Below are 14,876 nucleotides of genomic sequence, written 5' to 3' on the forward strand. Positions count from 1 at the left end.
ACTTCAGTTAAGTGTCGTTGCATCAAATGCCTTTATAAAAGTCCTAAACACAGAGCTCAATTCTCCCATCCACGATTTTCCAAGTTCATACATGCTTGATAGGCCTCTTACTTGAAGGAGGTAAAAGGGCAATTAATTTAATCTATTCAGGATCTTGGCACAAATCTTCTGCCGATATAACTTTTCACTTACAGTGTTATATTACATGAGAAAAGAATAAGGTAAAACTAGAAAGAGGCAGGCGTCAACTTTAAGAGCTAGCTAGCCAACCCCCACCGCCATCATCCATAACCATCAACCAGTGTCATCCTCACATATCTGCCTTATTCTTAGGGTAAGTCCCCGAACCTCTAATTCGGCGAGACTTCCCAGGCTTCGCTCGTCTCGCAGGTGTTGCACGATTGCTGCCACCAGGCCTCAAGTGGCCAGTATCCCGGAACCTACTCTTCTCCGACTCCACCAAATCACAGTCGGGGAATGTGACCGGGTATCGCTGTGTGTCATAGCAGAAGGAGTAGGTCATGTAACGCCGGCGGAAGTCGAGCATCGCCTGTCGTCTTTCAGGAGTCATGACGGCCAGACTGGTGGCCATGAGCTCGGCATCCTCCACACTGCAGTTCTTGGCGGCGGAAGGAACCTGCTGGAGGGGGTCGAGGCGGCAGCCAAGGAGGGCAAGGTCGGTGAACTCGGAGACGAAGGGAGCGTAGTTGTAGTCGACCTTGTAGCGGCCACCGGAGGTGGCCCAACTGGATGCATCCCAGATGGTGGCATAGAGGGACATAGGCTTTGATGGATAGTCACCTCCCATGGCCTCAGTCCGGCGGACCTCCCGGATCGGGGTGTCGTCGATGTAGAAGCTGGAGGAAGATGGAAAAAAGAGTGGTGTTATTGTGACTGTTTCTTATCAGAACTCTTAACTGCTAGAATTGGTGGAGGAGAAGGGTTTGTGCATCAAGAGGAAAGGCACGCGGGGCTCTGCATGGATAAGGGCATTTTGGTAAGCAAGAAATGCCTGTCATGCCGGACTTAGTTGCATGGTCCCAGAAGAACTAACTACTCAAAAAGAGAAAAGTGAAGGCCAAAAATAACCTACGTGAATGTCATTAATAGGTAATATTGCTAAGGAATTAGTAAATATGAGATTTCAATGAAATACACACTCCTAGGTTACAATTAGGAGGTGCAATTGTCATTTTCTTTTACTCCTTTTGGCTTTTTTTTTTTCATCTGGTGCACTTATGGTTCAAACATCAGACTTAGTCTGATTTCATATTGGACTCCATCCACCAAATCAATCTAATTCTCACAATGCTAACCACCTATGCCTTTTATTTCATCAAATATCTTACAATAGAAATAATAACTAGAGATCAAGCAGGGCATTATTTTGGTAAGGAATGCAGATCTCCATGATCATAATTATAAGATATTCGAAAAATCAGGGCATATGACAAATTTTTTAGCCGCCAGCATTGAGCCACATCTAGATAACAGGGAAATTTTTTTTCTTTGGATGTAAGAACAACAATGATATTTGTTTTTGAATGGAAAAACAATATGACCCAAAATTTTTGGCCCATCAAATCGGTCAAGTATCCTAATTGCCAAAAGAGCCTACAAAATTGAGTTGGGTGCTGGGTGGTATTGTCAACACAAGCAGGGCAAGCAACCAACCTAGCCAAACCTTTGCATGGCTGACAATTAGTTACATTGTGGAAAGGACCTAGGAGTGTAAGTCATACTTAAGAAAGTAAGGAACTATATTACAAACATAAAATGGACTGGCTGGCAAATGCGCGTAAATTAGCGAACTGCCAAAAGAGACCATCCGAATGGTTTGCACAGCAGTAGATAGCAGACATATGCTTAGATGTAGGGCAGGGGTGGAATTAAAAGATAGACATTGCCCTTGGGAATAAGGTCCATACACTTATTTTGATGGGAAAAGACTTGTTATTAATTTGATGATGTAAACTTGGGAGTATGAGTTTACTGGAAATTGAATAAAGAACATGATATCTACCAAACAACCAAGAATTGATGCAGAGGGTCATGAAGGCTTGCTCACATGATATTTTCAGCAGTCCAGATGATGGAGTAGCGGTGGAACTCCTTGGTTGGATCGAAGGGAAGATTGTAGCGCTCCTCACGGCCACGGCTGACACTACCATTGCCGTAGACATTGGTCTGCACCCTCCACTCCTTGCCCAAGATGTTGCCCAAGAATTCAAAGTCTAGTTCATCATGGTTCTTCTCAAAAACATCGCCATTTGATGTCTGCATTGGCGATCAATACAAAATAATAGAAAAAAAAATCCATCATTCATCATAATAAAGTAGTTGATTATTCAGCAATCAAATTGTTAATTATTCCCAATAGTTGCCTGTGATCAGTAAGGCTATATGGTTTTACTCATGTTGGATGTTCATTAATTTGAATGACCATATACCAGATGGACATCTTAGTTAAGTTGACCAACAGGGGATTGGCAAAAGACTCGGAATTCAGTGGAATAACTTTTACAACATATATTTTTGTGTGATTAGAAAATTTCGAAGTGTGCCGCTAGAGAGCACCCTATTGGTCGCCATGAAAAATTCCTCCTGCCACATAACTTATGATCTGCTCCAAATTTTGCTTGAGTTCCTCTTACTCAATTAACAAACAAGACAAATAAATGTAGAGCTAGGTTCAGTTTGCTCGAGCCCTATTTAATTAAGTTAGAAATAAAAATAAATAAATATGTACCATACATCACAAACTATTTTAGTTTTATTTATAGATAGAATCATAGAAAGATCATTTTGTAGTGTAATAATTTAAAATTAATAAATATTTTATATATAAAATATATTTCAATAGTAATAATAAAATTTGTACTATATTTAAGATTCCTTCGTTCTATCAAGTTTGCCAACCAGTGAAATTTATTAGATTCACAAACAAAATTTTATTTTATAGTAATCATCATCAAGAACTGTTTGTTTACTTTTTTTTTTTTTTTTTTTGACGAACCAAGGAGACTTCTGTATTTACACACAGAGTCACCAAATTTTATTCTGAAAAGAAGAGGTTCTGTATAGATGAGAATATACAATACACCAAATTTTGTTTAGATCCAAAACAAAGCTCCAACACAAACAGAATACAGGATAGACGACATGATGAAAGTTTATACCGGAAGCCAAGACAAACAGAATTATAAATTTCTGATAAAACCCAAGTCTTCAGAATTCAAAACAGCTTCAAGGCCCATCAAACCTGAACAGAAAGCAACAGCAACTACATAACCAAGAAAAGCAAGATTTCAAGCACATGTAGATGATCTTGAATCCTCATAGATTGAGACATAGGCCGAGACTCAGAAGAAGCAAGAGAAATCTTCTTCATACAGAGGAAGATCAGAACTTTCTTCATCACAGTCTCATCAGAACAATCCCACAGATAATAAGACAGTAAGAAAAGAACTGTTCCAAAAGGACAAATATATCTGCAGATAGTCCAATATTGAAATCCGATTCCTCAAATTCCTTGGGTTGCTCATCCTCTATTATCTCTACCAAATCTCATTCTCCTGTCGGTTCTAATCCTCCTTTCATCTTTATTTCAAAAGTTTGATGCTTATTTTTTTGCTATCTCAATTTTATTAATTTGTATAAAAGATCATGGCAGTTCTCTAATGGAAAAATAAAATATATAATACAAACACGGCATAAAATGTTTTAAATATATTGAAAATAAATTTTATTAGAAAATATGTTATATGATAAATATTTAACTAAATTTATTTTCTCTGTTGATGTGGATGTTTGCTAGTACGATCAAATACACCATTCATGGAAAAACCGGATGTATCATTATGATTTTCTTCACAAAAAATAACTATTACAATTTCATGGAAAAGCAAAAAAGAAACAAACTCCGGCATCTCACGTCGCATTTCCATGCAAATTCCGGCAATTGCGTTAGCACCAAGCGATAGAAATGGGCCCAAGAAAATAAAATAAAAATAAAAATAAAATCGAAATTAGAAGAGGAGAGAAAAGAATAAAAGGCAAACGCCGTCAACTCACGTAGAAGGCGACGACGATGCCGGCCGTGTAATCGGACGGCAGTTTGATCGACGCGCTGAAGAGCCCATGGTGGTACATCTCCGTCGATATAAATCCCGCCCCTATAAATTAATAATTATTTATTATTATTTCTCCAAAATAAGGAATTAAAATAAATAACGATAAATTAAACATAAAAGTGACAACGGAGATAGATAGGATTACCAGAGTTGCGGTCGAGGATGAGACGGACGTTACGGCCGTCAACGGAGCGGACGAGATTGCCTTCGCCAAACAGCGGCGAGTAGCCCTCCTCGAACGCCAGCATCGGCACGTCGAAGCCGGCCGTCGCCGTCATCGTTGCCACGAAAACGGCGAGAACTAACGACGTCAAGATGATTCGTGGATCCATCTCTGTCTCTTGTAATTTCTTTTTCCCTCTATAATTTTAATTGTTAAAGATTAAATTAAAAAAAAAAAAAAAGGAAAAGAAAGGAAGAACGGGGATTTCTCTCTCTCCCCCGTCTCTATCCACCGAAGGGATAAAGAAGGGAGGGAGGAGAAGAGAAGGATTTGAAGAAGCGTTTCCTCATTCTCTTCTTCTTCTCTATTTTTATATGTAACGGTAAGGGAGGAAGAGGAGGAGGAGGAGAGTTCGGCTGTGCGTGGGCTCGGGTTGCAACTTTCGCGCGAAAGAAGGATTCATGCTCTTTTCGCGATGTAAACCGTTGGGTCGCGGAAGAGAGATACGTGTAGTAGTGCTTTAAGAGCTGTGCGAAGCATGATCCAACGGATGATATCGTGAAAGAAGACAAATCATTCTTTCGAACGAAAGATACAAGCCGAACCCGATGAGCGGTGGGGTAGAGTCCGTTAATTAGATGGGGAGGTGACGATGCGCATTGACCGGGTTGCAAGCTACATGGGCACAGGCACGGCCCGTTTGGACCGTGGCCCGAACCTCGGTCTGGCGGTCCTGAGTCCGCAGGCTTGATGGGCGGTTGTCTTCCTCCTCCTCCTCCTTCTCCTTCTTCTTCTTTTTCTTTTTTTTTTTAATCAATCTAAATGGGTCATGCCCGGCCCATTTAAATCTGCTACGGACCATGCCAAGCACAGCCCATTTAGCATCATTATGGGCTGTGTCTGGTATGATCCATTTAATACCGTTATAGGTAAAGCTCGATCTGTAATGGCTAAACTTTTTTTTTATTTTTTAGATTGATAACAGTTATTTTTATATTTTTATTATTTTAACTCCCCAATCGCTATAAAACAGTTAATTTGAGAGATATTTTAAAAAACTAAAAATATTATATTCCTATAAATACCTCCTCCTCTTCTATTTTTATCACACCAAATCAACTCTCCTCTCCTTCTCTACTACTACTCCTTTTCTTCTAGCAATATTTAGCAAATGTTCAGTATTTAGTAATTAGTAATTAACAATTAGTAAGTATTTAAGTGCTATACAAAAAGAAAATTAGTCCATCTATTGGAGCCCTAGAGGTTTTTGTTGAGGTTCTGAGGAGGAGTGAGGAGTACAAGAGGAAGCTCACAAGTCTCTACTTATGACATATCTCTACTCAATTTTTTTATATATGACTTTTGATGAGTCATTTTGGTATTCCCTCGATTTCAGAAGAAGAAGAAACTACTATTCTTACTCCCTCTGAAACTAATATTAAAGGTCAAGACTTTGCCTCTTCTTTTCGTAAGAGGATTAGTGCCGTATGGAATGACTTTGAAAGAGTTATAGTAGATGGAGTTTTAAAAGCAAAATGTAAAAAAATATGCCAAATAGTATAGTTGTGCTAGTAGTGGAGGAACTAGCCATTTGAAGAGATATCAAGAAAGTCATGTTATGAGTGATGCAAGTCTTCAAAGTATCCTTAATATACAAGAAGACAGTCTTGTAGGTAGTTTTGCATATAATCATAAAAATCAAAGGAAAGTATTGATCAAATGGATAGTTAAAGATGAATTACCAGTTTATGTGAGTTTTTTATTTTGAAGAGTATGTTCAGTAAGATTTTTAATTATTATTTTTTTGTATTTATAATTTTTTAAATTTATTTTTTAATTATTGAAATGAGTCATTTCAATTTTTTATCTTTTCTTTATTGTATTCGAAGGTCAAGCTAAGCCTCCCTCCTTCTCTTATACTATTTTGATTGTTATTAATAAACCGATAGAGGTCCACGCCAAACCCCCCATCATTACAAAGTAATTTTTTATTTTTACAAAAAATCCCACCTCTATTTTTAATATTACTCCTTAACTCTTTTATAATTTATAATAAAAATTATATTTTTTAAATTTAAAAAAAGGGTTGTGCCCGTGTCGGGTCTGGACCATGTCAGGCTGTGCCTGGCATGCGCTGTGCCTAACCCGCGAGCTGTGCCAGCCCAGGCCCTTATGGGCTGTGCCGGGCATGGGCCGCGGGCCGCAAACCTTCAGCCTTGCCCAGCTCCTCTTAATAGGCTGTGTCTGGCACGACCTATTATTATAGCTAACGGGCCATGCCAAGGGCCTGGACTGGCATGATCCGCGAGTCGCAAACCCTCAGTCTAGTCCGATCCCTCTAAATGGGCCGTATTTGGCATCGTTCGTTACTGTAGCTAACAGGCCATACCAGATACGATCCGTTTCGTACCGAGTCGGCTATTGATTTAAAGTTTGGGTGTGGCAACTGATTACTGATTTTAATCATTTTATTAATAAGATAATTTGTTAAATTATTGAAGTAATATAATATTAAAATATTATAAATATAATGTAATATAAATTATAACATATATTATATATTTCCTGTAAGATATATACCATTTAATTTTAGTTTTTTTTTTTAATTGGAAAGATAGGAAGGAAAAACTCATATTAGTTTTTTCTATGCCGACTCAAAAAAAATTATCAAAATAAAAAAAAAATCAAACGTTATTTCATTCTTCTTTTCATCATCTCTTTTTCTTTTTTTTTTTTTTGTTTTGGTAAGATTCTTTTCATCATCCCTTTTAGAAACATAATTTTACCGGCGTTCTTTTTCTCCCTTTTCTTTTTTTTTTCCAATATTTTTTATTTTTTTTTCTTTTTGTGGCATTTTGGTTTAAATGTCGAAATATTTTCTAAGTGCTAAGCATTAAAAATTTGATCTTGAATGCTATTTTAAATATGCAACCAGCAGAATTTGTTAAGTGGTATTTACTTAATTGCCATGATGAAAACATCCCAGAGTGGTTATCGGTCTGACCCATAATATTTTCTACAGGAACGGAATAGCCTAATATTAGTGGATTGAGGTATACATTAGCATACATGCATCGCAATTATTGAAGAATATTCTGGGCTCAAGTCCAAAGTGATTAAGCTTAATTTGTTTACCATTATTTCAAGTTTTATTTGTGCTTACTTCCCGACCAAACCAAATATGAGCCTATTCATTAGTTTTTTATAATCTTATATTTAACTAAAATCAGTTTAGACTTGAATCAATCTGGATTGAAGCTTGCTTTAAGCCTATGATAGGTGATATATTTTTATATTTATTGTAAATATTTTTGATATTTTATGATGCTAACATCTTCTAAAAAACTTAATTTTGTAAATAAATTAAATTTTCATACAAAAATAGATAATTTAAAAAAAAATATAAAATTAAAATATATTTATTAAAAATAGATATTGATTTAATTGAGTAATTTTAAGTATCAAAATAATAAAAAATTATTAAAAAAATTAATGTATATTTTTTTTTTAATTTTTCAGACAAAAATCTAAGTAAAAATCAAGTTAAAATAACTTTAAAAATAAAATTTATAGGCTTCGGTGCATGGTGGACCGGCCGCTCGGTCCACAGATTTGATGGCGCGGTCCACGAAAACAGTTTCGTGGTGCACAATGCGGTTCACAGGAGGATGATTCATTTTCGTGAGATCCGACGGTTGATATCGCTCCGAATATGCGATCGAACGGCTGAGGATGTGCGTTACCATATTCAGCAATGGTGGCCCACTCCCAGTGCGTGATCCGACGGCTCATATCAATCCCAAACGAGATCGGGCAGTCCACATTCGTTGCCAAATAAAAACTATTCAGAAGATGAATTTTTTTTGCATGATCCAACGGCTGAAAACCCATCCGATGGTTGATTCGATGGCTAGTATTCATCCCGACTTTGAATAAGAAATCAACTGCGCCGATCAACGGTCCAGAAACTCATCAAGTGCACGATTAGACGGCTGTGGTGGTTTTCGATCATGATAAGGATTTAAACAATGAATTTTGGAGCGATCTGGGTGGTCCAAGTGAGATCCAACGACCAGAATTAATTCATACGAGTATAATATGAGTTCTAAGGATTTTGGAACTCCTTTTGTGATCGAAAAAAATAAAAAATTTATCTATAAATAGGAAGTCCGAGAATAAGAGTGGGGAAGAAAAAAATCAGTGGAAAGCAAGAAAAATTGAGAAAAAAATATGAAAAATTTAGGTATCCAAAAGAAAGGATGAATATGAAGCTAGAGATCTTAATGATTAGCTAAAACCCAGAAATACGATGAAGTTTGTAAACGGATTTTTATTTTCTTTTATGTATTTAATTTTCATGTAATAAAATTATACTTTTATTTTATATCTTTTTATTCTGAATATTGATCTAGCCTACACGACCTACATCCTCTATTGACGTGCCGTGATCCCTGGATATGGTACGCATCTAGGAAAGATAGATCGTGGTATGTTAGATTAAATCTTATATCTTGTAATTAAATTTAGATAATTTATACTCTAATAGGATAAGCCATGATCTACTGCTACAGTTTGTATCCCTTAGAGATAAGCTATACTAATATCCTAATCACAAGAATTAATATTGCAACATAAAAAAAATAAATCTAATTTGCACGGTGGATTCAAAATTTTTGGATTATTTCTCTAACTTATTTTTTTCACAACTTAATTTATATTTTTAATTTAATTTTTGCTATTCTATTTTTTTTAATCCTTCTACAATCAATTATCTTTTATTTTTTTTTTTAAAAATAATTATTCTAAATTTCTGTGAAAATGATCCCGACTTATCCTATTTATATAGTTTGAGTTGGTTTTTATTCTTGATCGCCTATGACAGCGATCGACTTAATTAATATTTAATCGATTCAAGAATAAAATATACTAATTAAAATCTTAACATGATGGTCCATGATCTATGTATTACTAATCTTTTGTTTTCTTGATTGATCAAAATATTTAAAAAGCTTAAGTTGTGTTTGGCATCATTATCATTTTTTTTAACAAAAAAAAATAGCAGCAGAAATTCTGTTTCTAATTTATCTAAATTTTTGACAATAGAAACATATTACGAAGTTTTTTTTTTTTTTTTTTTTTTTTTTTTTTAGCAGCAATGGAACTAAGAAAACATGTTAGTAGATGAGCGGCAGAAGAAGAGGCATTTGAGGATGTGCTCGGCTTTGATGAAGCCGGTGATCATTGCATGGGGGCAATCGGAGAAGATGCAAATAGGGATGGAGGAGCGAGAGATGGAATGGACAACGTAGACAATACACATCTCAATGGAGGTGTCAAGGAGTCAATGAGTGTTGAGGACAAGGAAACTGACAATGACAAATGGGAGAACAAGAGAAGTGTGGAGGTCAGCAATGAGGTTGCGCACGAAGAAGATGAGGGCAAGCTCAAAGGAGTAGAGAGTGGCATGGTGGTTGGATGAGAGAATGTCGAGGGTGTCGAAAGGAATTGAAAATGAAGTCGAATAGATAGGGAGTTGGGGGGGGGGGGGATTTGAGGTGCTGGGGGTATTTAGGGTTTCTAGAGGAGTTGGAATGTACGAGAAAGGAAGACTAAAATGTTACGTTTAGATGAAAGTAAAATTTTTTTAATTTCACTTATTCTAGAAATAATGAAAATTACTTTTGAAAAAGAAAAGAAAGTGGGCAACAAATAACTTCGTAGCACCGGATTCCATATTTCTACTTAAAAAAGAAAAAAAAAAAAAAAGGACAAAATGATACCAAATAGGCCTTTAATCTTAAATTTGCAAATATTGGGATATAATATAGAACATATTATTATAGCTGGTTAGAATTTATGTTTTGTTGTTTTCTAGGCTTCCTTGGGTTTTTCCTTCAGATTTTTTGTGGTTGGCACCTTAGTCGCTGGGATATAATGCCAGGCTTTGTTGGGTAAGCTATCTTGAAGTAGCCTAATAAGGTCCAATCATTGCTGAATCATCCAAGACTAAACAAATAACAGAAATTCGAAGAAGCCCACCCAATCTGATCTGATAAACATCGATTTTGGTTGATTGAAAGACTTGAATATGATTGTGATTCATAAAACATTTGATTAATTACGATGGATTCGATTTCTACATTTTTAATCCATATGAAACTAAATCCGACCAATCGATATAGTACTTTCAATACTTAAGCTGTTTGGAGAATTAAAAATTAACAATTATGATATGTTATGTACCGACTTATGGATGTTATGAAATTATTATATTCTAGTTTCTATATGAATTGAATAGTGTATTAGTTTATGATGTTTAAAATCAACATTTGATCAACTTTGAAGTCCAAACTGATACAACCCATCCGAATTCGCTATAAACCGTTAACTTCGATTTCAAACGGTTTATATATGATAAACGGTCGATAGCGGATTAAATTTTTTCAATCCAATTGGATCCGATCGGATCATTTTTTTTTTCAATCTGACCCATGCTCAACCCTAGAATCACCCAATCCCTCCCCTCCTTACTGCTATTTATTGTTTTTTTTTTGATATAATGCGGCTCTTATTGTTTGAACCAGCATGGAAGCTGCACCGTGTAGTGGGTTTTGAATTATATATATATATATATATATATATATATATATATATATATATATATATACTATTATTAGGCAACATTATTTTTTCCCCCTAACTTACCATTTTGTTATTCAACCATTTTTGAAGCTTCTTTGGTTCGACTGATACAAAGAATGCTAGATTAAGAGCAAACAATTTAAAAAAAGAAAAAAAAGAAAATGCAGATAACACAGTACTTGATAAATTTAGAGCACCTTTCACGTTGTTTTTTGGCGAGAGGCATTATTGGTATGTTCCAATACATGTAGCTAAATCTATGTTTAAAGAATAATAAATAGCTGATTATGTTTCAATTAAAACAATATTATATTAAAAGTATATTCGGTTGTTGCCGCCGAAGATGGTTTTGTTGGTGTCTCTTCTAGACAAAGTTTGGTGCAGATGCATTTCTCAGGGGTTGACATGATAAGTCTTTTAGTAGGTTGAGAGGAAAAAGGCCAGCAGCGGAGCATTGATGTAAATCGGATGATTGTAGTTTGCTTTTTTGAAAAACTTTTACGACTTTGAAGCTAAAGTTATTAGGATCAAAATTTTGTGAGCTAAATATAATTTAAAAAATATACATAAGGTTAATAATCTTTTAATAATAGAAGGAAGGGTGAATCTATCATATCATTAAGTGCCGGAATACTAATAGATTACTAAGCTAATTTACCAAATATTACCGAGGTTGCAACACCCATTTCATCATTAACAATTGCATTAATTTGTAGCTTTGAAAATACTGGTAAAAAATTTACTTTTTTAATCAAATGTAGTAAATCTGTTATCACTTGAAAAATATAAAGAAAAAATAGGAAGAAATTTTAAAGAAAATATATGCCATGGCGTGGGAGGTTGATCATCTATTGGCAACAGCTTTTTGTCATAGATGAATAGTATTAGACCATATTTGGTCTATACGGTGACATGCCTAATCTTTGAGGATATGGCAGACATTTGGCCTTGTGATGTGGACAACTCAAGACACGTGCCCTTTGCAGCAGTAATGTCATCGGCAGACGACCGACCACATAAAGTCGGTACTTAGACGATGTCAGAGTCATCAGCTTTTGGCCGATCAGACCTCATCGCCGCCCCAGATCTCTATAAGCTATATTGTAATTCTTACAAACTAGTCTACAGATCGGGGACCACGGACAACCACTGGTATGCGGATGATGATGAGTTAGCATTCTATTGCAACGGCCACTACTTCCCAAGACGTGGATATCTGATCCTGTGACAACTTACTGACATCCACTATACTAGCTCTAACACCCACTACTCCAGTTCTAACAGGCGCTAACCACCTAACAAATATTTCTATAAAAAAAAAGGGTAGGGAAAAAGGGAGGATTCTGGACACTTTACTCTCTCATCATTTTTTTTCATTGTTCTCCCTCTTCGACACTCTCTCTAGCTTAACCATCGGAGGGTCCTCCTCTAAAGAATCTCCACCTTCTTCTTCGACATGTGCGGATTTTCTTATAGGTCCATAAGATCTAGATCGGAGCCCAACTATTCCAACTTGGTGGGTGATCTGTGTTGTCCCACCACTTCATCACTTCATCGGAGAGATGCAATAATAGATTGACATTAGATAAAGGGCACTCATCCCATTTTCTAGAGGAAGATGGTGAGAACGCAGTTGCAGAACTACCTCACTATGTTGCGTTGGCAGTTATTGCTGCATAGTAACCCCAACGAACGAAGCGCCGGAGAACAACCTCTCAAACAGTCTGCCATTGTTCATCTAGATCCGATCACTGCACTAGCAGAGCAAGTCCAGACACTCTCGATTGCTGTATAGCAATTACAACAGGATAGCGCAGCAAGGACACAAGCTCCTCCGATGGCCCCATCTCAACAAAGCCATTGGACCCACATAAAAGGATCCAAATGAGAATAATGGCACTCAAATATGGCTCAAGCTTCATGCCGATGGTCATGATCGACCAAACCAGCTCCACACCGTTCGCCTTGATAACTTTGGAGTTCAAAAGTAGGCGATCAAGGATATCGATCATCAGAGCCCTCCAAGGAGGACTCCACCTCGAGCCTCTTCCCATGCCGACACCATTCCTGACATGAAGATAACCTCGAAGAGAAGGTTCAAAAGTTGGAACGAAGGATTGCAGAGTTCTAATCAGGGGGCTATCAACAGAATGACAGCTTCAGTTTCAACACTTAGCCACCATTCTTCAGGAAGATTTTGAGCGAACCGATCTCACATCGGTTCAAAATGCCATAGGTCGAGCCATATGATAGCTCGATCAATCTGCTTGACCATCTAGAGGGTTACAAAGCCTTCATGATGCTGGAGAGCACATCTGATGCCCTCTTCTGCCTTGTCTTCCTAGTGACTTTTAACTAAAGCACGAGTCTGGTTCTCCAGCCTCCCACGAGGATCAATCCACTCCTTCGAGTAGTTGAAAATGCAGTTCATGATGCACTTTGATAGCCAAAGGCCATAACCGAAGAAAAATGATAGCTTCTTCTCTATCAAACAAAGAGAAGGAGAGTCGATAAGGGATTATGTGGCGTGTTTTAACACTGCCACGCTTAAGGTCTATGACTTCAACAAATCCATTGCCATATCGGTAATGAAACAAGGACTTAGGGATGAATGCCTCATCTTCTCCCTTAATAAAAATTTTTCGAGGGACTACCAATCTCCTCATCTGAGCACGGAAGTATGTTCAAGCCAAAAAGAGTGAAGTCCTTCACCAGCAAGAAGGAGAATAGAAGAATGGTGAGATGAAAAGAAGTCACAAGGAAGACCATGCAGCCCATAAAGAGGATCGTGGAGATTGGAGAGAGGAAAGAAACAACCACCCTCAGAAGCAATAGAGGACGAGGAGTTCCCAACAGTGCTTCCACGACTACATGCCTCTCTATGCCCCTTGCACCCAGATCCTAATGGAGATCAAAGACCAGGACTATATATGCTGGCCCAGAAAAATGAGGATGAAACTGAGCCAAAGGGATTGTAAGAAGTATTGCCACTTCCACCGAGACCACAGCCATGACACCGAGGAGTGTCATCAGCTGAAAGTTGAGATCGAGGATCTGATCCACTGGAGGTACTTTAGCGAGTATGTCCAGAATAAAGGAAAAGGCCCAATGGAGGGTCACATTGGCCCAATACTAATGCAGATGACAACCTCGGTGACAATTCGATTGTTGGTGTCATCAATATGATCTCGAGACTAGTTGGTGGTAGGAGGCAAGAGAAGAAAAAGAAGCTGAAGGATCCACTTAGAAGATATGGTGAATTAGGGAAGCAAATCCCTCATCCTCCATGATGTTTTTCAGATGATGATGTAACTGAAGCTCAAACTTCTCATAATGATGCTGTTGTTGTTTCAATGACAATAACAAATTATGATGTAAAAAAAATTCTGATTGATAATGAAAGTTTTATCGATGTTTTTATTTTACGATGTATTCCAAAAAATGAAATTACCAAAAGAACGACTAAAGCGGATCAATGCACCATTGATCGGATTCTCTGATAATTCAGTAGCTATCGAAGGCGAAGTGGAATTGCTCGTAATGCAAGAAAATCATCTCGATAGGCCACTGTCTTGCTCAACTTTCCGATGGTCTGAATACCTTTAATGTACAACACCATCCTCGGGTGGCTTGGACTAAATGTTTTGAGAGCTTTCATCTCAACGTACCACTTGCTTGTTCGGCTTTCGACCAAGAACGAAACGAGTGAAATGAGAGGCAATCAGGTGCTTGCATGACAATGCTTCATGACAATAATCCAAGGGAATAAGCCTAAGGAGACTTTGCCAATTGAGGGCCTGGACCTAAGAAAGGATGAAGATGATAGCCGAGATGAGCCGATGGAACAACTTATTGACGTAACACTTGGAAGCGAACTTGGCTGAGCTGTAAAGGTTAAAAGCCAACTACCTGGATATCTCAAAGAGCGATTGACTAAC

General features: G+C 37.2%; 1 protein-coding gene across 1 annotated transcript; it reads right to left on the reverse strand.

The window, feature by feature from the left end:
• Positions 1 to 121: 121 nt before the first annotated feature.
• Positions 122 to 4,733, reverse strand: LOC105061157 (probable xyloglucan endotransglucosylase/hydrolase protein 30). The gene is made up of 4 exons (XM_010945117.3): positions 4,279 to 4,733; positions 4,075 to 4,175; positions 2,069 to 2,277; positions 122 to 857 (listed from the first exon to the last, which is right to left on the reverse strand). The coding sequence occupies exons 1-4, from the start codon at positions 4,463 to 4,465 to the stop codon at positions 311 to 313; spliced, it is 1,044 nt and encodes a 347-aa protein (XP_010943419.1). The 5' UTR covers positions 4,466 to 4,733; the 3' UTR covers positions 122 to 310.
• Positions 4,734 to 14,876: the final 10,143 nt, after the last annotated feature.

This window comes from Elaeis guineensis, chromosome 12 (genome assembly GCF_000442705.2).
Source record: "Elaeis guineensis isolate ETL-2024a chromosome 12, EG11, whole genome shotgun sequence".
NCBI lineage: Eukaryota > Viridiplantae > Streptophyta > Magnoliopsida > Arecales > Arecaceae > Elaeis > Elaeis guineensis.

Bases quoted from the DNA above. Each gene is read 5' to 3' on its own strand.
- LOC105061157 (XM_010945117.3), bottom strand. From the start codon at position 4,465: ATGGATCCACGAATCATCTTGACGTCGTTAGTTCTCGCCGTTTTCGTG. The intron at 2,278-4,074 runs GTGAGTTGACGG...TCGCCAATGCAG, and splicing joins GCATCGTCGTCGCCTTCTAC to ACATCAAATGGCGATGTTTT. The intron at 858-2,068 runs GTGAGCAAGCCT...ATCTTCCTCCAG, and splicing joins TGGACTGCTGAAAATATCAT to CTTCTACATCGACGACACCC.